The sequence below is a fragment of the Lepidothrix coronata genome, unplaced genomic scaffold, assembly GCF_001604755.1.
Source record: "Lepidothrix coronata isolate B3197 unplaced genomic scaffold, Lepidothrix_coronata-1.0 Scaffold61, whole genome shotgun sequence".
Taxonomy (NCBI): Eukaryota; Metazoa; Chordata; class Aves; order Passeriformes; family Pipridae; genus Lepidothrix; species Lepidothrix coronata.
Genome location: NW_016690241.1, coordinates 4323463 through 4351111, shown reverse-complemented (window position 1 = coordinate 4351111; position 27649 = coordinate 4323463). Strand labels below are relative to the sequence as shown.

General features: G+C 35.8%; 1 protein-coding gene across 5 annotated transcripts in view; it reads left to right on the top strand.

Moving 5' to 3' along the window:
* ARID4B (AT-rich interaction domain 4B) overlaps positions 1-27649 on the top strand; it is a 90957-nt gene that overhangs the window by 45069 nt on the left and 18239 nt on the right. For 4 of the 5 annotated variants that reach the window (XM_017817552.1, XM_017817551.1, XM_017817553.1 and 1 more), the window contains exons 8-17: positions 1462-1600; positions 5157-5236; positions 6538-6611; positions 7464-7609; positions 11819-11891; positions 13063-13157; positions 14277-14374; positions 14587-14854; positions 15858-16030; positions 25847-26098. In XM_017817552.1, the coding sequence (XP_017673041.1) occupies positions 1462-1600; positions 5157-5236; positions 6538-6611; positions 7464-7609; positions 11819-11891; positions 13063-13157; positions 14277-14374; positions 14587-14854; positions 15858-16030; positions 25847-26098 (1398 nt within the window). The remainder of the gene's footprint in view (positions 1-1461; positions 1601-5156; positions 5237-6537; positions 6612-7463; positions 7610-11818; positions 11892-13062; positions 13158-14276; positions 14375-14586; positions 14855-15857; positions 16031-25846; positions 26099-27649) is intronic. The other variant, XM_017817555.1, reaches the window with a different exon arrangement.

Genomic DNA, 27649 nt, shown 5'->3' with positions numbered 1-27649 from the left:
ATAGATGTTGCCCTCTATATGTAGAGGTGCTATGAATTTACTCATAAAATTACCGACTTACTAATTTGTACTGTAGCGAATGAAAAAGCTGGTATTACCACAGAGAACATGATTGCAACATCCTTGGTGTCTGTGACTGGGTCATTGTTTTCTCTGTTTCCATAACTATACAGGACATTATCCTGTCAGAAGCAACGCACTTCCCTTTATCTTACAATTAATAGACTTAACTGAGTAAAAAGAGAAATTGCGCAGATACTGGCATAACTGAGCTAGGAAGTAGCCTCTCTTAAATAGTTCTGGCTTTCTGTCTAGTCCTAGACTTCTTTCTCTTCCCACAAGAGATTACTGAACCCCAGAAAGCAGCCTGAAAGAGTTTCATATTGTATTTTAAAAGAAACCATTACTTAAAAAAAAAAAGGTGTTGAGGGAAAAAAATTCCAAGAGAATGCTTTATCAGCACTGGAAATTAAGGTGGGGAAAAGAAAACATAATTTACCTTAAACTGTAACATCAGTTGTCTTCTGTTACACAAATTCTAACTGAGGTTTTTGTAAATACTGAATTTTGTACTCAAAAGCAGTTATGTAAAAAATGGAAGGTAGCTTTTAAAATTATGCTTCCTGTGCTCATTGAACATGCTGTATATTTCCTGAGAATTAACCTTCAAAGTGACGAGTAAAAAAAGATCTAGAGAGTGGCGAGAGTGCTGATATTTTTTTTATTTTATTTTTTTGTTAATCAGTTGCAGGTAATTTTAGTTGGTTTTGTACATTTAGACTCCCCATATGGTTAAAAACAGGTGCAACTTTGTACTTGAACAGTCAAAACAGTAATCCAGAACCTTTTTAAATCAAAATGTATTTGCACCTTTGCCCATCTACTTACATTCCAGCACTACATTCAATGTGAAATTGAAACAGTCATTGAAATGCTTCACTGCACTTCTTTAGAGAACTGTTTAAAGATAAATAGACGTCTTTTTCTATTTGCCATTCATCTTTATAGCTGATGTTTCTTCTTCAGAGATTTATCCTCTCTCAGAACAGCCGTTTAAGTAAAAGCCTAGAGAGATTAAGAGGGAAAAACAAAACAGTTTAACTTGACGCTGGTCCAAAACTACAACTGCAACAGTATTTTTGAACAGTGCTTCTGTAGGGCAGAATTGGTCTCACTTGAATGCCCTGACAATGCATTTATCTTCCTCCATGTGAATGCATGGTGGTGTTTTGTTTAGTATTTGCATGTCTTACTGGTAAATATGCATTTCTGAGTTTATAATATTTGAATTGTTACTATACTGTAATTATAAACATTTCTATTCATTTTTATGCTAAAACACTTAACAAACAATTCAAGTCGCTATTACTCATGCCTCTTTGACAATTAGCTTTGGATCTCCTGTAATTATAATATGCAAGTTTTGAATAGTTGACTTTTAAGTCTCTTTCTGTTGTTTAGTCCTGAAGAAGAATCTTCATCCTCTTCCAGCGATGAAGATGAAGATGATAGAAAACAAAGTGACGAGTTATTAGGAAAAGTTGTGTGCGTGGACTGCTTCAGTGTGGATAAAAAGAAAGCTCTGTGGTTTCCAGCCTTGGTAAGGGTTTCCATCTTTATTATAATTTACTAAAGCTTTCTTTTGTTTTCTAGGAACCAGAGAAAAGTGTGGGTTTTTTCATTTTGGTGTTTTTTTGTTAGAACTTCATATGGTTCTTCAAATTGAACTGTATCATAATAGTTACAGAAAATATTATATATTTAAATGTATTTGTTTGCAAAAAGAGATTGCTAATGTGGCTTTAGTTTTTCCAAACAGCCAGAGCTTGTTGACCTAATTTCAGCTCAGCAGTGTGTTTAATACTATTGAACTAAAATTTCAGGGCTTTTTTCCTAGGCTGTTGCATGCCAATTTTCTGAATTACTGAGTTTTATTGAGGAGAAAATATAAAGTACAAAGAGAGGGGAAGTTTATCGATAACACAGACATTATTTTTCAAGGTTCAATATAAATACATTTGGTAATAAAATCAGATATTTCTTCTTGGTCACTATGATAGGTAGTGGAGAATTGACAGTAAATTTCCTTTAAAATTACATTGTAGCCTTTCAGTACAAATACTTGCTCTCTTCCTTTATTCTGACTTATTTTTTAACAAATAAAATTCTAACAAAATATCACAGCTAGTATAGGGATTGCATTTAGACTGACTGATATATTTGGAAATTAATGTATTTCTATATGTGGTACCTTCTGGTATCATGGTTTTTAATTTTTATTTTATTATTAATTGTAAATATTTGATTAATTGGTCTCTGGTAACGAAAGCTTAGCATACTTGTCTAATTTCAGGAAGACTTGTGCTCTGCTTTTGAAAAGATGCCATACAGTAACACTTAACTGTTCTTAGTACGTGCAATAGCTCTCAATTGTAGCTCTCTTCTTGTCACCTGCTGTGTCTTGTAATGCAGTCCAGTAGCTTTCCAGCAGGACTTCTTTTGGGGAAGTTGTTGGAAGAAAATGAGTCACTGAAGTCTTTTTTACAGCAAGGGAGAGGGCAGAATGTACAGCAAGGTGATACCATGTTAATGGCAGATAGCTTTAAGAGAGGTTTTCAGTAATAAGCAAGAAAAATTGAGATGTTTCTGTACTGAAAGCTGTCATCAAGATTGATGCAATATCCTGCCTCCCAGCTGCACTCAGAAGTGGTCTGTGAAACTCGCTTGAGCAGCTTTATGTCTCGCTGTTGGGTTTGCCCTTCTGGTCATGCACATCACAGATACCAGTTTCCATGGCAGGCCTGAGCTTGCTCTTGAGCGATGCTCAGGATAGCTTTGGGTCAGACCTTAAAGTGTAACTGAATTGTTGCTTCTGCTCCAAAGTTATATGAATTATTTCTTTGGCTTTCAGATGAAGATTGGAATAGCTCATTCTTCATGGAAAGCTTGCTGCAATGAATGAGAAGCAGTAGGGGGATAAAGTTTGAGGGTGAAGCTTGTTAACGCTAAAATAGCTTATCCTAGATTAACTCTTACTTTAGTAATCAGGTTTATAGCTCTGCATCATATTGGTTTGGGATTTTTTTGTTTTTGTGGGCTTTTTGTTATAATCCCCTCCCCAGTAGCTATGCCTCTCAGCTATTTTACCTTGTAAGCAGGTTACCCTACTGTATCAACAAAGTAATCTTATTTTATTACTGATAAATTTTGCATTAACTTTATATTATGGTAAGTGTAATTATGTGAATAATCAAATGAAAATTGAGGTTTAATATGCTGAAGAATGTGTATCAGCATTACTTCGTTATGTGTACTGATATGCTTTGTGTATAAGCACAGAGGACTTTGTGCAAGTTTATTATGTGAAAAGAAGTTAAGGGATTAGTCTAAACCTTTACAGCAAGTAACAATTAAGATTAGTAGTGGAGACTGAGTGCTTTGGATATCAGCCCTATAAACAGCTCTTACAAATCTAAAACTGTAGACCTTCTAAATTTGGTAAAAATAACTGTTAGGACTCGGTGATTGACATTGTTTTAATCCTTCTTTCATGTTTGGGTTGGGTGTTTTTAGTTTGTTTGTTTGCTTGTTTTTGTGGGTTCTGGGGGGAAGTGGTGAGTACAATGACTAATTGTAATTGTAAAAAGGCCTGACAGTTGTTTCTTATGTCAAAGAGTGTGATTTAGCAAGCTTTATAGCATAGCTTAGTTTTAATGTGTACTTAAAGGCTTTTGGAAGTTGTAGTGAGGAAATCTGCCTGCAGCATTTTCAGAAAATTGAGTTTACATAGGATCATCTCTTCCATCCTCCTATGACTCCAGTGGAGTTTCTTTTGCATTCAGGCAAAATTGAGGTGATCTTGCTTGATGTAAAGGCACTAGATGAGGTTGTGGTAAGCTGTTTTCCAACCTCTGAATGGATTTCTAAGATCTTGATGCTTCTAGAAAACCTATAGCTAAAACCTGAAGGGTCTTTCTCCATCTTTAAAGAGCTAGGAGTTTGAGAATCACTTTCTTTTACCTCAGTATTGCAAACTATATCTTAAACTGCATTTCAGTTAGAAAGTTGTAGTTTGTAAAGTAATTTCCTTGAAGGTTGTAGAATGCATTGGATTTTGAGACTTGGGCTGTTAAGTTTTATTTCTCTCGAGAAGCGTATTTAGCCTATGCTCTAGCCCATGCTCTAGCTTATGCTCTCATATTTAGCCTGTGCAAATAAGAGCCTGTTTCCAAATCACTTACCTTCTACAATGGTATATGGCTGGTGACCTATGTAAGAGGGAAAAAAAGCTTTTGTCACACAGTATCTTTGTGTATTTGGTGGAAAATTAAGACCGAAAGGCAACAGTTGATGTAAGAAGAGGTATTTACCTGGGCTAAATTATGGCTAAAGTCATTTGCTCCTCCTTGGGGTTTTACAGCAGCCATAATTTTCCTAACTTTCAGGGAACTACACATGTTTTGAGAGAAGAGAGATGAGTGATGAAGAGGGTTGCTTTTCTGTTCTATAACTCTGGAAATTCAATAGGGATATATTTTTAAAATAAATTTCTGAAGCTTTTTAATTAAAAAACTGGTTTAACAAAACTTAAATAGCTTTTAAAATTGCAAAAAAATAATGTCTCAATGCTAGATTTGATTAGTCTGCTTCTTGAATTAAAGAACCTATCATAATACTTGTACTCGAGGCACTCTCCTAGGTAGATGACTTACAAGTCTTCCATTATAAAATTCGATTTCATAAATCCTGTAAACCTTTGGTTTTGAAACTGTTTGTGATTACATGCCTGCCATTTCTGGAAGTTTTCAGAAGTAGTCTCTAACTCAAATGGCAGTATTTGTGGCATTTCTTGTCCTTTTAGGATGAGGACTATAAAAAGCTGTAGTGGCATGGCAGATACTTACCTTTCGTCAGAATGCTATTCTTATATCTCTGGCAGCAGCTGTCAGTTCCCTCTAGGAAGCGAGCATGAACTCATGCATTCAGTAATTTCAGGAGCTCATCACTCCTGTGTTTTGAGGGATCTCAGTTGGTCCCATCTTAGGGTTGCTAAAGAGAAATGGGCCCAAAAGCTTTTTGAGTAGCACTGGTATATACTATTACTCTCTTGTTTTTACCTTTTCTCTCTAAACTTTGCATTTGTAATATTTTTGCAGGTGGTTTGTCCAGATTGTAGTGATGATATTGCAGTGAAAAAAGACAATATTCTCGTTCGCTCATTCAAAGATGGCAAATTGTAAGTAGGAATGTAGAGTTTGATAACTGAACTAAATTTATACCAGTCAAATAAAATGTAGTATGAGTTGTGTTGGGTAAAGTATTAATAAACGTCAGTAAGCTCAGTAAATTTGCCAAGATTTTTCTAATGTTTAAAAAACTTAACAGTAACTAAATTAGTCTTGAACTTTGCCATTATTAATAATGGGGTGATAAATCTATCTGTCTTAGCTTTAATTTCATTGTCACAATTGTGGCAAACAAAGCAGGATTACGTGACTTCAAGAATGGCTGGAGACTCTTTCCTGCTGTGGTTGTACTAGAGCGCTGCTTTTCAGGGATGTGGGCCATAAGCTTATCCAGCTACAGAAGGGTGGGTGGGGCCGCGTGCATGCACGCACGTACACCGCATGCACGCACAGAAATCCTCTTTCTTGTTTTGAGGTAGTAAGGCATGTGTTTATCCCAGACTAGACAGCAACTGCATCTTATCATGTTCCTTGAAAAGAGCAGCAATAGTACTCGAAGTAGGAAAAATAATAGAGAAATGTGGAAAACCAGACTGTATGGCCTTTGCAACAGAATAAGAAACTTTGTGTTCTTAAGCTCATGACAATAGAATTCTTTTTCTAGGTTTTAGTTTTTATTTTCAAAATTACAGTTTGGCTTGGTTCAGTTTAACAGAATGTTTTGCAGAAAGGAAATTGAAATATTTAAGCTTTGTTTAATTACTTACTAAGTCTAGGCTATCCTTTACCATTTGATAGTTTTTCAGGCATCATTGCACGTCTCCAAAGAAATACACACAAGATGTGTGTGCACATGAGCACACACCTACCCCCAAGTCCCCAGAGCTGCAGTTCAGATTTGCTTCCTTGGTTATAGCCACAGTAGAAATTAGAAAGTGCTTTGTTCTTTCAATTTGTAAGTCTTTAGTTTCATACTGGCAATTTATACTAATACTTATTTATGCTTTAAGCGAAGTAGGGTTTTAAATTAGCTTTAAATTAATGTGAGATTTTTGTTAAGTGTTATATATTTGGGAGACTCCAAAAACTACCTGTTTGTGGAAGTAGCACGCTTTCTTTAGTACGCAGTGAATGCATATAGGTGGTCAAACCAACTTCATGTAGAAATATTTTTTTTTAACCTCTGACTAATACTGTACCAGACTAACACTATAGAATTGTCAAGATATATTCCATATGCTGCTTATGTATATTTTTAAGTGTGTTGTAGTCTGAGTGATAGCTCTGTATTATACTCTTAGTTTACCTTTAAAATATTGTAATTTTTTTTAACGCTTTCTAAATTATCTAGCACTTCTGTGCCAAGAAAAGATGTCCGGGAGATTAGTGAAACTTCACCAAAGCCTGATGCTTTGTTAAAACAAGGTAAAAATAACTTTCTATGAGAAAACACACGTGTATGTATTTACTCAATTACATAAATTGGTCTAAATTTATGGCAAATTGGTTCATGTCTTAAAAATGCTAAAATACAGGATCTTTTCCTATAGAATAGTATATTGAAGAAAAACACTTTTGAAAAGCTAGAGGGACTTTTCTAAAACAAACAAATAAAATCTAACAAAACCCACAAAAACCAACATGCCTCCCCCCACCTACCACACTTGTTTCAAGCGTAGAGATGTGCTAAACAAAGGATGTAATCGTACAGCACATGTTGGCTTTATAGGTTACCTTAGTATATATCTATTTGCTTTAGATCTTCATAGAATTATTCTCACCATAGTACCCCTCATAGTTGCAAGTAAGTTGCCTTTATGGACTGTCAAGAATCTGTAATTGTGAATTAATTTGAAAGTTTAAGTTTTGTGATGAAACTCTTAGAATTAGCTTTGGCTTGTTTAATCCTCCTTGTCCTCCTTGTTTGATATATATAAACTGCTGTGTCAACCTGTTGGATAGGGATTTTCTCAATTAAATTTTCATACATGTCCTGTGCAGAAGATCCTTATTTGTCTGTAGACACTAACATGGTAATAATACCAGTAATAGCTCTGAATGACTTAATGTGCAGAGAGCACTAGGCCAGTTTAACTGGGTAAGACAAGTAAGGATGGACAACAGGGAGTGATTGTTGAGGTTCTTTGAATTTGGGGGTGGAATTGTTAATTAGCAGTCTTTCCTTCTCCCCTTCCCCACTGACTGCTGTTTCCTTATTAAAATATGTGGTCAAACTGATACTTCCTGCAGTGTTAACAAGTGCTGGTCCTTTTACAGCTTTTGACCAAGCCCTTGAATTCCGTAAAAACAGAACTGTTCCTAGTAACTGGAAAACAGAATTGAAAGAAGACAGCTCCAGCAGTGAAGCTGAAGAAGAGGAAGAGGATGAAAAAGAAAAAGAGGATAACAGCAGTGAGGAAGAGGCAAGTGAAGTTAAAGGGCACAGACAGACAGCTGATAAAAATTAGCAAGGCTGTAATATTTAAGTAAGCCTTTTTAACATTAGGGAACATTTAACATGTTAACATAGGCATTGTTGAGTACCTCTCTCTTGTCCTGGTCTACTGAAGAATTGCTTCACTGCAAGCTATTTTTCTGGCTACCCTGATGTAAAGAAGCAAAAGAGCTTTCAATCAAGGCATTAGCCCATGCACTCCACTTCTACTTTCTGCTGTTTTCGGGTTCTGTAAGTAAGAAGTCCTGCCTCATGCTTGGTTTTCTAATTATTTGTTATTTCCTCCCAGCCTCCTATCCAGAAAAAAAGTGGCTGAGAGGCTGAAAGAGAGGCTTTTGAATGTTTTAATTCCTCTGTCTTCTTGTGGTACTCAGAATCTCTATGTGCCCTTAATCACTTGTTCTCTAATTTGTTAAGCAAGGGCCAGTAATGCAGGAGACTTTGTATCCCATTGACAGTGGAATTGTAAAGGAGAAACTGAACTGGTCTAGGTCTTAAATGATGTTAGAGTCCTTCTCTCAATACATCCTCCCTGGAGATTGAGGCTCTGGCATACCAGAAGATGGTATTCCATCTTTTACTCATTCGTTTCTTCAAGAATTATTGGGAGACTGCGAAGGTGTGAAGTTATGATTTTGCCACTTCACCATGCTGATAATTTCATTCTGCCTCTTCTTTAAACTCAGAGTAGATTATTCAGCCCTGATCAAAAGTTATAAAACCCAGTTTGAAAGGGACTGTGTTTTGCATAGTATTTTGAGAAGCAAGTAGTTCTTCCTTGGGCTCAGTACAATTCCTGAACTTTTAGAGCAGGTTCATGTTTAGCTATGGCCATGATGAATGTAGATAGGTTGGTACCTATGCAGGGTAACACATGATCTTTATGTAGTTACCATTCCCTCTCTACCTTTAGGTGAAAAATATGGAGCCATTAACTTACAGCATTTGTAAATATTTGACCTTGTACCCTTTGTATACTCTCTCTTAAGGAGCTTGAGCTCCTCTTAGTTGCATGTGATGTTGTTTGAGCTAGTCTTTCCATGTGCTAGACATAAAGATTTCATCTCGGGCCAATATTTTGATATTTAATGTGACATCTCTTGTGATAATTTCTTTTCCGGTATCCGGTGATTTCAGTCACCTGTTGGACTAGGAGGCTTCTAAAAAACAAAATATTTTTTTTCTTTTTTTTTTCCCCTTCTGTTTTTCTTCTCTCTTCAGTGGTCAGTAGCATGTGTGCCTTCTCTCCACTCATCTTTGAGCAATTTCTGCAGACTTCTCTCTTTATTTTTGTTTGTGCCTGTAACTTCCTGGTTATCAAGCAGCATCTCTTCTCAAACAGGACCTGTGGGCCTGCTCTTGGGACTTTGTTACTCACCTGCAGGTTGTTCTAGTGCTTTCCAGGACCTGAAAAATTCTCATTGGTGGCTCTCAGGCCATCCATGTGGTCCTACTATCAATGAACCAGAGCAAAACAATACAAAAAACCCAAGCTCTTACATATGTCACCACAGGCTTTAAATATAGATACTCCTATCTTACATATGTAAGAGATCTATAGGATTCTGTGTGAGCATATGTCTCACGTATCTGTAGAGATTCTTCCATCCTATTTAAATAGGAATTGACGTGAAAATCCTCTGTACTTCTCTCATTAGAAGAGGAGTTGCTTTTTTTTTTTTCAAATGAAAGAGACTGGAAAATGTCCTTCCTTCCCTTTATGAAATCTGATGGTAGATAAAAGAGTTGGCAAAGACCCTCTTTTCTAGTGCTGGCCTATAATACTGTGCAAATTTTGTGTTTCAAAAAGCATGTTACTGTTTTACTGGATTTCATTATCCTACATAAAAGCCCCTTTCTTTTACCTTTTTTAACATGGACAGATACATTAGAGACTGCAGAGTGACCTGCTAGAACTCTGGTTGTCTAACTTGAAAATAAGTAAATATGACAGTGTGACATGCCTGCTTCGAACCATTATCGAGGAAACCTTCTTGTCTAACTTCTTGATTAAGACATTCTGTATATGTTCAGAGATTAACAGATATTATTGGTAGGGTATAATACATACTGATTCTGTAGACATTCTGAGAAAGTGTAAATCCTTTTCAGAGGCATGCAGAGTCTTAAGCTTTCCCCCTTAGCACACTTTCTCAGAAAGTTGCTGTATTCTCTATTGGGAAAATTAATGAATATTATTCACTTCCTGTGGATTTTATAGTGAGAAAGGAGTGTCATCCTTCATCACCTTTATCCCAGTTCCCCATATATTTAGAAAGCATACATTCCTTCTACAAAACTTCATTGGGTTTCCTGCAGGTTTTGTTCAGTGACAGCCCCCACCCCTCTCCTAAATGCTCTGTGGGACTGTTTTCTTATGGCGAGTTTTTTTCTTGTTGTTAAGGAATATGGGTAACCCAAACAGCTGCTCATGATCTCTTTTCCATGATCCAGCAGATACTGGTAAAAGTCCTTTCCGAGTACCTGCTATTAAAACAAACTAAAATGATACAGTTTTGGTGTTCGATTCCACTCAGGTAATTTGTTCTTTATGGCCTGTGGAATGTGAATGTTCTTAACCAAGCTTTTATCTGCACTATACACAGAGCTGCAGCATCACCTTCTACCTGTTGGTGAAGAATTGCTAGATATCCCTGATTTCTGGTGCCCCTGCCCTATGAGGATGATATCTAGCATACAGGTTGCAGTTCTCTACCCAGCCTGTCCTTCTTGATTATGAAACAAGCTGCTCTGAGCTCCGCTGGTATTCTGAGTATCAGTTATTCACACATGATGCCCCTTGCAGAATCTTTCCTTTTGCATTGCCTTTGCGAGACTGTGAAATATTTTCATTGCATTTGTGTTGATAATTATACCTAAAGGACAACTGTTTCAGCATATTGTGAATATTGGTTCTTAATTTTTTGCCTGTTTGATCTGTCATCCAAGTGCATTTAAGAGAAAGTATAGGATAAGGAAAAAACCTTACTCCCTTACTATCACTATTAGTCATAATGTTTCTTGACCTTATTTTCAGCCATCCATCTCTTTATTAAATAGCTTCAGTAGATGTCTGGGGTTTGTTTTTGTTTGTGTGTGTATGTTTTTCCCAATTCTGTTTAGTAATGATATTCTGTTTCTGCTGACTTCTCAACTGTCTTGGTATTACTTTAAAGGCAATGTCTTTTGTCCCTTTGCTTCAGGGTAGGTGAAGCTTTAATATTTAGTACAAGGAGACTGTTGAAGAATGGAAATGATAAACACGGAATGAAAATACACTAAGGAAAAATAATTTATTTCAGGTTGCTGAATAACAAGTTATTTTTAGAAACATTACAGGTAGTATTAAAAATTAATCAACTCATATTTGGCATATTGTTTTGAAGTAGCTCAGTCATCATAATTCCCTAAGAATTTGATTATATTAATATCATATTGCTGCAGCTAGTGGCAAGTCCCATTTCCTAAGGAAATTATGAGGTGTTATAAAATAAGCCATAGTGCTTTGTTTTTAAACTCCACTGTTGATTAATCTAAGTAAATCTAATACAAAGTTTTATTAGTGCAATGAACTGAACTTCCAGAATATCCATTGTTACTTCAGTTCTGCATTGATCCTGCTCACCATGTGTTCAGTTGGTGCCCCATGGCAGTATGCATGCAGTGCCATTGCCTGAGGTTTGCCGGTACAGTGGATTAGAACTCCTAAGAAAGTGAAAGCACCATTTTCTCTTTCACTTTATCTCTGAAAGTGTCTAGTCTATCCAGGAATCAAGGAGTCACTTAACTGCAGTTAATAGAGCTGAGGTTTCTGATACAATCTCTTGATCATTCACAGTGCTGTCTCCCAGACTCTCTGCATAAATGGACAAAATTGAGAACGCATCTTGATTTGTGGTATCACTTATGATACTTCAGTGATCAATCAAAAATCCAATTTCAATGTATGTTTACAGTCAGTGTTTTATATATTTTGAAACACTGTTTGTAGTTTATAAAATGTACTTTCACCTGGCATAGCACTGAGAACATGTGTCTCTTTGTATAATATCCTGTGGCTGACCACAGTAAAACAAACTTAAACATCTGAACCTAAATTATCACTGCAATAGATTTCTTAATAATGGCCTGTAACTCAAAATGGTGATAATTTTCTTGTCTGCATTGCTTTAAACAGGAGGAAATAGAGCCATTTCCTGAAGAACGAGAGAACTTTCTTCAGCAATTGTACAAGTTCATGGAAGACAGAGGTAGGCGTTTTAATTAGCAATACTTTAAAAATTGAATCTGTAAACTAGTAGTGCTTTACAGTACAGTTTTGGAAAGAAGGAGACTGTATTCATCCCTTCTGACTTCCCCATGATTTAGAAGATGAGTCTGTCACTTGATTCATTTCCTGAAATACAGTCCCTTATTTTTGCTTTCACAAAAACATGAATGAGAATATCCACATATATCCTGTTATATTTTGCACATCCTATTATATTTTATACTGTGTAGTTATAGTTTGTATAATCAAACATTTAATCTCCTCAATCATATTCTTATATGCTCAGTTTAATAAATTTAAAATACTTAAATAAAATAAAATTTATTGACACCCCCCTCCACTTTTCAGATCATGGAAAAAAGCATTTACTTTGTACTAATTTTCTTTTGGGAGTCCCGATCACTTAAATGCATGAACATCATCTGTAAAGTAGATTGAAACGCTTTTAAAAGCCAGTGCCATTCGCTATATTAAATCTTTATCAGGTATTTAGACGCTGCAAGAAAAGTATAGAGTCTGTTGGCAGAGGTGAGGGTGTTTGTATTTAAATTACTATTATAACTGGTTAAAGTAGCATCTTTTTTTAATGCCATGTGAAGATGAATTGAGGAATGGTTCACAAAAGATGATGAAGTTCTAGCTACTGCTAGTACAGTAGCATAGGAGGTGTCAGCTCTTTGGAGCATTGTGGAATTGTTCCTGGGGACGGTTGGGTTTTTTGTTTGTTTGTTGTTGGTGGTGTTTGTTTGTTTTGTTTGGGGTGTTTGATGTTTGTTTGGTTTTGTTTTGTGGTATGTTTGTTTTATTGCAGTGAAAGGACTGTGCTGGTATTTTTAGATATAAATGTTTCGGTGGGTGAAATAAAAATAAGTATAATACAGGTAGCAAGAAAAGTTGTATCATTTCTGCATGTTCAGTAATATATGGAAGAATGCATAAATATGTATTAAGTAACATAACGCATTTTCTCTGTAGTTCAGTAATTAAAACTCTTTGAGTTTTAGTTTCATGAAGAGAGAGTACCAGATACGTGAGGTGGGGTTTGCAATACTCTATTTAATAGTGTAGTATTTCATATTATGTGGATTTCAAGTTATTCTGAAAAAAAAAAAACTTCTTCAAAACACCATAATAACTGTCTTTGTTCCCAGGCACTCCTATTAACAAGCGACCTGTATTAGGATATAGAAATTTGAATCTCTTCAAATTATTCAGACTAGTACACAAGCTTGGAGGATTTGATAATGTGAGTATTAGTATGATGAGTATTTCAAAGCCATAAAATCTGAGGATGCTATTTATTATCGTGAAGTAACTGATTGTTTATTATTCTGGGAAGTAGTGATAGAGAACAACACAGGAGCTCCTCTTAGACGGAAGCTTCAGTTGTATGAAAGTTGAGTACTGTGTCTATGTAAGACACCCTGTAGCTCTGTAAAAACTATGCTTTAACATGAATGAGAAACTAGTTGTAGTCTAAATAAATTGCATCTACTCAGCATTTTTAATTATTGCTGCATAAAATCAGCCAGTATGTGTGTTTTTGTGATACCTTTATCTGACAAATAGTTCCTGATATGTTACCTCAAAGTGAAAGGAGTCACTGCTCAATAAAATCTCAAAGACAAATAATTTAGTTTAAGGTCTGTTGTGAGGCCCTTTCTGTTTATTCTGGGCAGTATATAGAAGAATGTTCTGATTGAGATTGGTCTCGGAGGAGTAATTGAAACATATGGAATTCATGGCCAAGCAGATTCTGTTAGTGCTTTGAACTGCTTCCCATAAATTTAGCCTGTCAGTTGAGGAGGTATGTTTGTGCAGTGACACCTTTCTGATATACGAGAGAGGATGTAGTATTTGAGTATTGCAGTACATCTGCTCTACCTTCACAGATGGCTAGAAATGAGCATATCACACTGTCATGGAACTTTGTCACGGAAGGGTGTATTAAGGATGTAATGAAAGACTGGTAGCCACTGTTTTGGTGCAGTACTGGCAGGGATAAGTATTGTTAACACTTTGAATTTTTTTTCTTTCCAATTTAATTAAAATTCTAGCCGTGATAGTTAAGAATTACTTTAAACATAAAACAAAAATGATGTACTGATTTTTCCGATCTTTATATTTTCTTTGTTTTATTGCCACCTGGAGAGGAAAGCCTGCTGTGGCTTATTGCAATGCTAAATTGCTTAAAGTAATTACATTAGACTACAGCTTGCATTACAGTGAAATACTGTGTGATAAATAGTAATTTTATAGATCAAAGGAAATTACTTATGTTTATTTTCCAAAGTTATAAACTTTGTCGACTTAGTCTTGTGTCAGTGAGTTAATTCAAAAACAATTACTTCATTTTCTTTAACAGATTGAAAGTGGAGCAGTGTGGAAGCAAGTTTATCAAGATCTTGGAATCCCTGTATTGAATTCAGCTGCAGGATATAATGTTAAATGTGCATACAGAAAGTAAGTAATAAAGCTATGAAGTTTGTGCTAAAAACAGCAGTAGAATGAACTGAAGTTATCCTGTGCTAGTGATAATATACATAAAGTCCATAACTTTTTGGTTATAATACAGTTTTTTAGGTGTTAAACATATAGTTCATGTTTAGCCTCTCTAGATAACATGTTCCTTCTTGAATAAAACTTGCTTATCACAGGCAGTTTTTCTCTTTTAGATATCTCTATGGTTTTGAAGAGTATTGTACATCAGCTAACATCGAATTTCAAATGGCACTGCCAGAGAAAGTGACGAACAAGCCTTGTAAAGACTGTGAAAAAGAAAAAGAGTTGAAGATGCGTGAAGAACCAGAGCAGGATGCAAAAGATACAAAAGTGGACAAGGATGAGCGCAAGCAGGAGGAAGCAGCAGTAGTACAACAGGAAGAAAAAAAGTTAGCTGAGAATGATAATGAAAGTAAAGAAAACGATAAGCCCTCTGTTCTGGTAATAAATTCTAAAGTTCATGTTATGTCTTGCTTATAAAGTCAGCTGGTGTGTAATCACCATGACTTACTGTAAAGATTGAAATCTCTGTAATGGATTTAAAATAAGACAAAGACTTGCTGTAAACCTAATTCCAAACAACACATTTGAGCTATATTTATCCCTAGGTGTCTGTTTTAGGGTGATCATGGTGTCTGACTTGTTAGGAAGCAGCTCTAATGTTCCACTTGTTTGGGGAACTCCCACATTAAATGGAGACTAATTAGTGTGCAGCTTTATCTTTATATAGGTAGTGCCCGCTCACAACTAACCTACAGTGCTGATACTTTTATTGTGCATTTAGCTATGCTTTTAAGTCCTCCTAAATTTTGATTTTAACTCAGTGTTCCAGTGAAACAAGTGAAGCTGTACAAAGACCTGGGCCATACGATGTACGCATGGTCTAATGTAGTTCAGTGGTCCAGAGAGACTAATGTTTATAGCTTTTCAAAATCCAGTGTTGACTTGGCTTTAGCAAAGGAAGTTCAGGGCAATAAGCTGATGTGCTGCACTGTACAGACCTAGCAGTTGCTGTGGAACCAGTGTAGCTCCCAAGATCAGTGTGCAACACAATTGTAATGCTTCTGCATAGAAGTGGCAGCCAGCTGTATGCTGGTATTCTCCGGGGTGAATTCCAGATGGGCCAGTACTGATATCTCTGCAGCCCAAGTGAAAACATACTTTCTGGAGTGTTTCTCTTGGGGATTGCTTTATGGTCCAGGTCTAAGAGCTGCATGCCTGTATCATTGTGACAAAACGAACTAGGAGACTGGCTGCAACTTTGAAGTTTGTTAGATTTAGCTTAAGATTTTCAGAAGGAAAAACAGCAGAGGTGCTGTAATTTTAGGCCAAGTCCCAGACTCTAGGGGTTCTTTTGCTCTTACAGCTTCAGTGTGTTTTGTCTGCCTTTTCTTAAATCTTTTGTTTTCACCTTATGAGTTAACTAAAGGTTTTATTATCCTAGGGAAACAAAAAAAATTTGCCAGATTCTGTGTATACTCAGCCTGATCAAGAAAAGGACTTAAATGTAATCAAAACTGAAGATGAAACCAAACTGGAAGATAAAGAGGAGGAGAAGATTAAAGAAATTGAAAATCCCACAGTAAATGCAGATGCTGAAGAAAAAGAAAAATTGGGGTAAGTTACACTGTTTCTAATCTGATACGACATCTGATATGTATTCATTAAATTTTATTCTTGTAATTTGAACTTCAAATCAGACATGCTGTTGTTAATCAGACTCGTGTCTTCCAGAGTGTTTGTAACTTTATCATGGTTAAACCCATTGAAGTTCATGGATCTATTTTTTAAAAAAAAAAAAGGCAGTATAAGTTTTACAGAGTTCAGGCTGAGTGAGGAAAGAACATATAAAGCTTAGGTGACTGTGATTTAAGACAAAAATATTGCAGTCATTGCCAGTAGTATTTTTCTACTTAATTTTTGTTCAAGTATATCACAAACTTGTGGTTTCCATCTTTTGCTGTTTGGACAGTGGTGAGTAACACGAGAGAAGATGAAAGTACCTGCAGTTAGCAGCTTTGCCATTGAGTAGGCATGATACTGTGTGGAGTCTCTTTTGTGAAGTCCTTCACACAGGTGTTTTGAAGGTAGGAGATTGAAATAATAGGGATGCTCAGGACCATCATATCAATTAATGTGTGTAAGCAATCTCTCATTTCCTTTATGGAATAGCAGGTTTTCCTGTTTCAATGCAGGAAAACCCCACAAGTGATTTTCAGCAGCCACATACACACAAAAAAATACAAACTGAATATAGTCCTTGTTAATCCGCAGTGTGTTAACAATTTATATTCTTGCAATTAGAGCCCTCATACAGTATGATATCAGGTGATAAGAACACAAAAATTGCCTTTGGAGGTCAGATCGAAGATCTCTTTTAATAGGATATTTGACTTCAAGAAAAAACACTAAGAGATGCTTTAAGGGAAAAGCTGTTACAAGAGGGAAAGCATATAATGACACCTCCTTATACTTTCACAGCAATCTGTGTTTCAGGGATGTGTTGGTTTTTGTTGAGGTTTTTTTTAATACTTAATACCAGATGTTTCCTGACCACTAATTCCCTTGTTCATTCTAGCAATTTGCTGTTTAGTAGATCGGCTGTCTTAATCTTCTGTCTTAATATCATTAACTCTTAGTGCTTTTTCTGGACCATTAAAAGTTGTGGCAGAATGTTTTAGTTCAGTATATTGATTTCTGATTGATTGGTAATAGTTCTTTTTTATTTTATTAAGGGTTTTGATTTTCATAACCGATTCTGGAATGATCTTTTTGTAAAATATTTTTATCTTCCTAAATATTTTCAGTGAGATTCCGTTGGCAATATCCGTAACTCAGAAATGCAGAATACAGAAAAATCAAGTTTACCTGAACTCAGTTACAGAGCCTTTTCTCTTATGGGTGTGATTTCATTTGTGCTGTGTAAACTTTTCTTTCTTAAAGACTAATTGCTGGACCTTGTTGCGTTTGCAATTTTTAAGGTGAACTTGGTAAATTGGTACTGTAGCAGGTTTGCGAGATTTTCATCATTGTTAAAGACTGATTTTACAGTGCTGCTTTCAAAATATTGAGCTAAATAGATGGAAAACTTTGCACTGATTACAGAATAGCAGCTTTTAAAGTTCCCTAAATTGTGTGTTTGTATGTGTGTATGTCTGTGATGTTAATTTATGATTATTTATATACTTGGAAAGTCCAGTGGCTTAATCCTTACCATGCTACTGTAGTAAATGGTATATAAAAGTTTAGAAGCTGCATTTACTTTACAGTACTCCTTTATTTTTTGGTGGGGTTTTTTGTTTGTTTTTTTTTTTTTGATGTTTTGTTTTGTTTTTTTTTTTTAGTTCAGTGGGGTTTTTTATCCTGATTCATGTCAAATTACCTTATTTATGACATCAAAAAATGTTATGAGTTTTCCTAGTTTTTTATTTATGAAAACAATGAAAATCTCTAGCAAACACTATTTCCTCTTAATTTTTCCTGGTTCACCTGATGATAATTTGAATTCTTTTCCCTCTGCTCCTCTTTACTCATCCAGTGAAAAACTCTTTTAACTATTATTTTGCTATTATGAAAAATGAAAGATTGTAACGAGTTGGTTAGAATAGAAAGCGTAACTCAAAAAAGAGATGTAGGTGGTGATGTGGTCATTGCTGGGAGGTATGTTATGTCTCAAGGAATAATTTAAATTACAATACTGAAACGTTTATAGGAGTTAATTGTAGGTGTTTTTTAAGAAGCAGTACTGCAAAAGTGCTGTTAGCATGATTACTCTTCCCTTCTTCCCTCAGAGATTGTTAGGAAATACAAAATGCACTTGTATCAACTTTAAAAAGCTTTTAGAAGTGTCACTGTCATCCTAAATGCTAAACAATGTTTTTAGCATTTATACCATGATGTTGTAAAGGAATTTTATGGGGCATTATATTAGACACTGTGCTCTCCTGTACCCAACTTTATATATTAGAAGTAACAAAGGTTCTACAGAGGGGGAAATGCTGTGGTTGGAGTTCTTTGTTGAAGTGAAATGCAAAATGAAAATAGGTATTTTTGTAGGTGGAAAACTAGTCACACACACCAATACCCAAACATAATCAAAATAGATCAATGTGGACTGAAATTTTGTTGGTGTATTTAAAATATGTTCCTGGAACTTCTTTTGTTATGGACCATCTGTCTTTCACAGTCCTTAACCAACTAGCCAAGCAAATGAAATCTAATGTTATATAAGGCAAACCTGTAGAGTTTGCTGTTTACATTTATGTCTGTAGTACCTTGGACATCCTCACGTAGCTTATTTGTCCATAGACACAAGAAACTTCAAGGAAAGAAAAACTGGGTTTCTTCTTGATGACTTTCTTTTGGGAGGACTGGATGTAATTCCCAGCTTCCAGATCTCAGGAAATACTACTGGAAGCTAGAGTTGTTTATAGGTTTTGTTTCTCTGTGCAATCCCATGTGTCTGAACCCTTTGAGATTGCTACCAGTTGAATCCTATGGTCCCTTCTGCACAGACTTTACAATATGATGAAGAGGAGGAAAGGCTGAACTTTCTCTTCCTTTCTCCCTCAGAGTGCCTGTTTCTGGTCTGCTTGTGTATCTGTGAACACTGAGAATAGAATTTCAAAGACAGCTTGCCCTTTATTCTATACATGCTTTTCTTATTTGCATTTTGTTTTGTTTTTTTTCTGTTGTTAGTCTAAGATACCTGTGCTAGATAAAGATTGTGCAACTTCTAGTCATTAAAAAAGTTTTAAAAAAAGGCCAGTAATGTGTTACTTTTCATGAGTCTTTGTAAATCCATCTTTTTGCATAACATACAAAAAAGGACTCATACTTGGCCAATGAATAAACACAAAAGTTAAAAATCTTCCATCTGTATTCAGAACTTCTGAAGTTTCCTGCTAACTTCATGTTGTGGAAGCAAAGGTCTTCAAATGTGACATTGCATAGTTGGTGCACTTTTTCCTTTGTAGCATCTAATATTAATTGTGAACTATTTAGACACTTGACTCAGTCAACAAATTAAGAACTGAGAGTTTTTTCTACATTATGAACAATGTAGTGTTGTGTTTGAATGTGTTCCAAAGAGATTGAGTCCAGCAGCCTAGTGGAGTTTTTAGAAGGTGTGACTTTTTTAGTACAAGCTTATAAAATAAAAGCTAGGTTTTTAAAAATTTCGTAGTAGGTAAATATGAGAACTGAAGTGTAGGTTAATTGCTATCTAACCAATATTAGTGAGAAAATTTTTTCCCAGATGATTAATTCAGCTCCAAGTTTTTATTTGTTGGATTTGGGTTTGAAGTTTTTATTGAAATTTTGTTTCATTGACTTTGTGTTTTGTTTTGTTTTGTTTTGTTTTTAACACTTTGCTCTGAAGCACCTGGCACAGACCGTTGTCAAGAACTTTATACTGAACTGAAAGATTAAATGCTGACAATCTGGCTAATTTTTGCTTTTGAACAAAAATTTACATCAGACATATGTTGTCAGATTTAGTACTTGGATTTTTGAGGTGACTGGATAAAATTCTTTGACATAATCTCAGTTACAGTACATAAAGATTGCAAGAAGCTTTCTTGTGTTTTCCTTCTTTTGGCTGAGGTTCTGCCTTAATCGTAATACCCGGAAGGGGCTTCCATCTCTGGATGGCTCTGGATGCTCTTTCTTACCAGACTGTCATTTTCAGTACTCACAAATAGTTCTTCCTTGGTCTTAGGAAACTTTTTGAATTCATTTATTTTTTCTTGAAAACTGTCTGCTTTTTTATATCCTCCAAGGAATGCATGAACAAACATTCTTTAGAAATCTAAACACTTCTGGTTGTCTCATGCTAATGGTATAAGTCTTCATGGTGTGGTTTTGTGGGAATTGGTACTGTCATATTTTAAAAGTATCAAAAGGTGAAAATGATAAATTTCTTTAGCTTAGAGTCTTGAACAGAGTTCAACCATTCATTCACATGCAAGGGAAAAATCTTAATCTTAGAGCTGTTTATATGCATCTTTACGTGCACTAATAGCATTTCCCCTCCTATAAACAGTAGGAGGGAGCTAGGAGTAATAAAAGCAGTAATTGAGAACTAAGTAAAGATGGGCATTGTTTCACATAAAGGATTTTACTAAGGTTTATTACCCTTGTAGGTTAAGGGGACTACCTGCTGTGCCTGTGCTGGTGATGGCTTCTGTTTGTACAAGAGTTAAATTTTCTGGAAACACTTACTGGGGATTTTCTGAAAGCAATTTACAGTAGGATTATGTAATAGTCAGAAGCTCCATTTCACATATGGGAGATAACAGATTGTTAGAGGCACTGTTTTCTTCAGTTCTTTATCTGTTAAAAGACAGAGCTTTATGGTGGTGAATCTGAACCAGTAGCAAAAAGGTTAAAATGTTTTGGAGTGAAGGAGATTCCATACAAAAGGCATATTTTACAGCTTCTGGATTAGTTGGGAACTATTTACTGAGATAGTTCCAGTGTGATTTAGGTTCATGTGGAACTGGGAGAAGGGAGAGCAATGTGTCATGTTCATTGCATGTATGGTGTGAACATCTGCTCAGAATTTTAGATTATTGGTGTGTATGCAAAAAAAAAAAAAAAAGCCTATAAAACCCATACTTAATTTCATTTATAGGAACATATTTCTATGCTTTTACATGTGATGTGTGTTCTATTTATGTATTTCAGCTGTCTTTGTATTAGGAAGTTTTTGTATAGTCATGTTTTCAGAAACAGTCTAATTGTTTTCTTTTTCTTAATATAGAATACACACTGATAACAAACATATGTAGTGATTGCTTTTGATGCAGCAATAAGCTGCAAATGATGCAGTGCTGAAGTGTAGAGTGGCAGTGTAAATGTACCAGTCCTGCGTGTTGAATGGAAGGGAGGCATCTGATATGGAAAAAGTGGTTCTGCCATGGTGTTTTACATAGCTTAAGGTCACTATGAAGGCTGTTTACCATGGTAGCTGTCACTGAGACTTATGTGAGTGGACGAGTCCTTAAACATTCATCAGATACTAGATGTTTCCAAGCTGAATGTGAACCAGTGCTGTAAAAATAGAAAGGGCTGTACTCTTCAGCCAGACTTTGGAACCATCCATTATCCTTTTGAGGAATGTTTCAAAATACTTAGCTGAATGATAAGAAGCAATAACATGAAGTCCTTTCATCCGTCTTCTCCACAGCAGCAGAGGAATACACTGGTTACTGAGTACATGCTTGCATTGCTCAAGTGTACTGTACTACACTCAGATGTGATTCAAATCAAGTTAGTGCCTCTCCCCTTCCCTCAAGACAAGGGACCGTAACTGCACTTATTCAATTTTTTTGTGTGTGTAGGCAGAAGTCCTTGGAGCTTTTATTTTCAGACTTCCTTTGTAGCTTCAGAGGTGGCAACTACATACCATGCAACCATGCTCACTTCCCCCGTCACCCCAGTGCATCCAAAACAGAGCAGTGTACTAGCTACTAAGGGAAAATGAACTCTATCCCAGCCAAAACCAGGACAAGAGGGAAGACAAATACTGATGAATTTTTGGGTGTTTTGTTATTTTGTGTAATTAAAGATGAGATTCTGTTGTCATGGCAAAAGACAGGTCTTAATGACTTCTGTGCCTTAAACTTAGCATCACCTTAATACATCTAGGGCTGAGAATGTCAGAATATGGAAGAGACAGAACATCTTTCAGCTCTGTATTATGTGAAGTAGAGGTTAAATTATGCTCTAGGATGAGAAAAAGGAAAAAAATAAGAGGGAAACAAAAATAGAAGCTAATTGCTAAAGTTGAAGTGTCAATTACACTAGAGTTTATTTCTGCTAGTGGTTCAATTAACTGTAATGACTTAATTGAACCAATAATTGAAATAATCTTGCTTCCTCAAGTTTTAGAATAACCCCTGAAAAAAACATATTCTTGCGTATGCTATCTCACCTGCTGTGTGTGCCAGTTTGGTGTGTCAAGGAAAGTGTATTGGAGTAGGGTTAGGTTTGCTGCAGGACGGGGATCCTGGGAGGCAGATGTAATGTTCCAAATCACACCCTGTCTCATGGATTTCACCGGGCTTTGTGACATCTCTGTGTTTAGTGCCAGAGAAAGTGGGTTGAAAGAAGTTTGCATGATACTGCAGTTTCTTCAGTGGTGTAATAGCATGCCTTGTTTCATCTATTAACAGCGTCTATTTGTTGATGCACTTAATGGTGGGATTGTTGGTGCTAAATCTTTATATTGACTGAGAATTACCTGCCGTCTGTGTGGTTTTAGCATTTTAGTGATTTCACTATATCCTTTGGAACTAATGATAAGCAGAATTTAGCAAATCTAAATATTTTAATAGTTTTATTAACAAATACTTTTGCATTTTAATTCATTAATTTCCTGCTTCTGAAGGTTTATGTTCCCAGTCTTTGTGAGACGGAGTGGGGATATTGTTTTTAGTCTGTGGTTATAATTTGAAGTGCCTTTGAGTCCTGATAAGCTTTCTGATGATACTTGGGATTCTGGAACACAGTTACACTTGTGTTACTGTGTCTCCTGTAGAGTGTGCATGCACATGGGCTGCTTCCTTGTTTCATCAGCTGCTGCTTAGGTTATTAAAATTGTTGCAGCTTTGTGGTAAATATTGCTTGGTGCTGGTTGTAAGTTGAAAATTATTGTTTGCTGCCAAGAGGCTCGTTGGTTGGGTTTTTTTCTTGATTTTTTAAATTATTATTATTGTTTGTTTGTTTGGGGGGTTTTCCCTTTTTCCCCATGCCCTCCCTGGGGTTTTGACTAAAGAGCATTACAGGAAATCCATGGACTAATGAGGTTCTTACTGTGCATGCTGGATGGCTGCAATCACAATTTTCTCTTACAAACCTCTGTTTCATGGCAGTCATGGCTTCTCCTTCATCTGCACTGCCAGGTTTGAGCTATTTATGGCCTTCTTAGACAATATCTTTTCTTCCCTGCAACCATTGGTATATGTTCTTGGGTTTTGAGTTGGGATTTTTGTTGTTGTTGTTGTTGTTTTTTGGGTTGTTTGTTTTTTTTTTTGTTTCAGGAGCTATATGAGTGCGTCATTTTTTTCTGCTCCGAAATTATGAATGTTCTTACAATATCCAGGTTATGATTGCTAACCAAGTCATTCCTCAGAACACTTTTTAATTGCAGCCATCTCCGCTTCCATTTTGCTTTTGCTTCCTGACATGCCCTCCACCTATGTACAGCCTGCTGTTTGCATCTATTTGACCATCCAAGTTATTCAACGTCACAATGAGGCTTCCATCTCTTCCAGATGGTACCAATTTCTGGTATTGTCATGGAGTCTTTGTAGGATATCTTTTGGGACACCAAGAAACCTACAGGGTCATTAAGATGAGAGCGACTGCAAATTTGTCCAGCTTCCGAAGAGTCACTGGCACCGTTATTGCCAGTGTTTGGAAAATCCTGACTCTCCCACATAGGCATGCTTTTCTTTGCAGACAGCATTCAAGGATTGTGCCCCTAGTTCTTGGAAAAAAAAGAATTGGCAAATTTGGTTCATTGCAGTTTGGAAAAGTCTGCATACTAACGGGAAATCACAAGCACATCTAGTTCTCGGAGCAGTGGTGACTTCACTCCTGATGCTAAGTTTTTTAGCTTTTGTATGATAATACCTGTTAAACTGAAGTTAATCAGGAGTTTTGATTTAGTGCAGCAGAGGGTATAATTTAAAAGCATTTAAATTACTAGTTGGTGGTTTCTGTTGTTAGCTGTGGAATTCTATTCAGGAATTTTTCATCTTAGTCTTTGGACACTTTTATTCATGATTTCTTTGGGAAGTAAATTTTGCCATATGATGTGTAGTGGAGGTCAAGTGAGCTTTCAAAGCTCATTTATTTATGTTGCATTTTTAACTCAGGTGATTTTTAACTTCACCAGCAAAGTAGTTCGCTGCAAGTATATAATAAATTAAAAGTCTTGACCATCCAGAATTAAACCATATAGTCCATGCCATGTATACCTGGACAGATATCTCTTCCGTGACTTGGTATAGTTAATATACCAACAAAGGGATTTTTTAGCATTTCTAATTGTGTATGCACATGTATGTATATAATTATATATTTATGTGTGTCTGTGCATATATATATATATGTGACAACTTTAATTTCTGAAGTAATTTTATTAAATCAGTGTGGTTACACTACAGTTGAATTTAGCATATTGTTCTGACTTTTCTTTTGCCAGCTAATTCCTGCAGTTTTACTTCCGCAAAGAAGCATTTGAATAACTAAAATGCTATTGATCCTTTTACAGAGCAAAAGTAGCTTGGTTTATCTGAGTATTTGCTACTGAAGATGTTACAGAAAGGTTTAGATTATTAATACAGACTTCTGTGTTTGTGAGGTTAATTTAAGTATTGGCATGAATCAGACTAGGAGCAACTTACCTTTTCTTACTCAAACTGTAATACAGCCAAACATACCTGTTGCACGTATCAGATTTTTGAATTATTAGCAGGCAACAGTTATTGTGAATTTAGTCAGCAGCTAAATCTGTTCTGTTTTGCACAGTGTGGGATTAGAATGATATGAGGGCTAATAATACTAATATATATAGTTGTTTGAGATTAAAAGATATTTTCCCCTTTATCTTTTATAATGCAATCTGCCTCTTTAAGTTGATTGCAGATAATTTTCAGATCACTGGACAGCCTATGGCTACCATAGACTGAGACTAGCAAGATTCATGGGTTCTTACTGCTTCTGAAAATTAGTCCAAATATCTAAAAATGGATTCAAAATTAGCTTACTTCTGAAAACAGTGAACACCTGCTTGTGTATTTATATAATAATTAAGTGCAAGTTTGACATATTTAGAAGACCTTCAGCGTAATTGGCAAGGAGTGACAAGGTCAGAAATTAGCACAGCTTTCTTAATTTGCTAATAAACTCACATAAGATGTTGGGGATTTTTTTGCCTAAAATTTGGTTTTGGTTGCAGTCATTTCAAGATGTTGCGATTGAGTTTATTTATTGTAAAAAAGCAAGGATTTTTTTGACAAGCAAGTTTCAAGAAGCATTAGTGAAACTTGTAGGTTGAAAAATGGAATTAAGGAAACTTTATGTTGAAATGGATAAGTTTTAACTGAAAAAATTACATTTAAACAAAGAGGCTGCATGAAAGAATCATATAAAGATGAGTTTGAACAACTTCTCCTCATACAGATTTTGATGGATTTTTTTTTTCTTTGAGTCATTTTTGCACCTTACAGTCACTGGATTTTGTATGTGTTGCTATATCCTATTTTGCTGATGTTACTCAGCTGTAGTACAGTTTCACATATTTGGAGCCTCCTGTTTCCCACTCTCTAATGCATCCACAATATTTATCAATATATGTGGTTTGGAACTGAAAAGCTTATGAAGTATCTCATATTAACTCTACAATTTTTTAAACCTTTCAAGAGATGACACGAATAAGGAAGAAGATGAAGATGAAGAAGAAGCAGAGGAGGAGGAAGAAGAGGAGGAGGAGGAGGAAGAAGACAACAATAACAATGAGGAAGAAGAGTTTGAATGCTATCCACCAGGCATGAAAGTCCAAGTGCGGTATGGAAGAGGGAAAAATCAGAAAATGTATGAAGCTAGTATTAAAGATTCTGACATCGAAGGTGGAGAAGTCCTTTACTTGGTGCACTACTGTGGATGGAACGTGAGGTAACTTGAGTTTTAGTTAGCGATTACTTCTTGAATTACTTCTCAAATACACTTATGATTTTTAAAACCTAAATTAATAGACATCTGGAGTCCTAAACTTTTAGTATTGGTGTTCTGTGAAGGTCACTGTACTGTATGAAACTATTAGATTTTTAGCGCTATATAAATGCAGCACTTTAGTTATTTAGAAAATCATCTTAAAACTACTTGTTCAAAAAAGGCTTCATTTGTTCCCCATCTTTCTTTTAGCTCTCTCCATACAAGTGACAGTTCACTCTTTCACAGAATCCTCCTCTGGCTTTCTTAAGCCAATTTTATCTCATAAAATATTTGAATAGTGTACTTAGCTGAGGCTGTGTACTCTTGTCAGTGAAGCACAGAGTACACTACCAGTATGATATTTAACAGGAGAATGACAAGATTCTTAGTGGCAAATTAGTGTGTAGCAAATAATTGCATTTTATCAGGTCCAGTTTCCCCCTCCCCTTCTTTCCTCTGAGGCTGCCTTAAAGCTTCCAAACAAGTCTCTTCTTAGCCTAGTGGCATCTTACACTTTTTTTTAATACAAGCAGAAGTATATGCCTTTTTATTGTCTTTAGTCTAGCATTAATAGAAATAAGTTGACGTATTCTTATATTTTTCCCATTTCAGACCTCTTTTTTTGCCATTTAAAACTTAAAGCAACTTTGAAAACAGTAGAGAAAACCAATGTTTTTGAGCAGCTTATAAGCATATCTGCTTCTTTCCTCATTTTCAGTGTATCTGCTCATTGTCTTTAGCTGTTATCTTTTTAACTTTATTACTGTCTTTATAGATCTGTAAGAAAAACCCAAACCCCACAAGTCTGAGACAAATCAGCTAGACTTTTTCTTTACTTATTTTTCCTTTTCTGAAAAAGCTGAGGTTCTTGTGACCATCATCTGTCATCTGGACACGCTACCTCTGACCAAGAGGGCAGGACAAATGTCATTTATTCAGTTCTAGCAAGATCTGCTATCAAAGGTAACAGTTAGAGAAATGTGATGCTTCTCTTCCTCCCGTGAATTCACCTCTTTACATCTAGGCCTGGTGATTTCCAGGAGCACCTAAGCCACTACTGAGGAGGAAAGTCTCACTGTCGCCAGTTTTGATACTGATCGTTTGTAGAATTTTGGTCTACATCTACATTGATCTACAGAAATAGGATCTTTGACATAAACTGTCTTCAGGCAACATTTGTAAGCATAGTGGGCTGTGAAGTCAAGACATGGGGGCAGATGCAGCCTGCTCAAGGTGGGATCTGACTTGCATTTCAGCCCTTATTGGGGAGGACTCCCTTGGGAGTGCAAGTTGCTGAAACTTCATTCTACTCGCTGAGGATTACTGTGTGTAACCATTCCAAGAGATTTCTTGCTTTTAAACTCTTGTTTTGGAATTCGCATGTAAACATTGAAGTTATTTTCCTTTTTGAGCAAATGTCATGCCATGCATATTATGCATGCTATGAGGTGACATGATCAGATTTTTATTTGAGCAATACTACTTCAAATCTGAAGAAATGAGAAGTCAAAA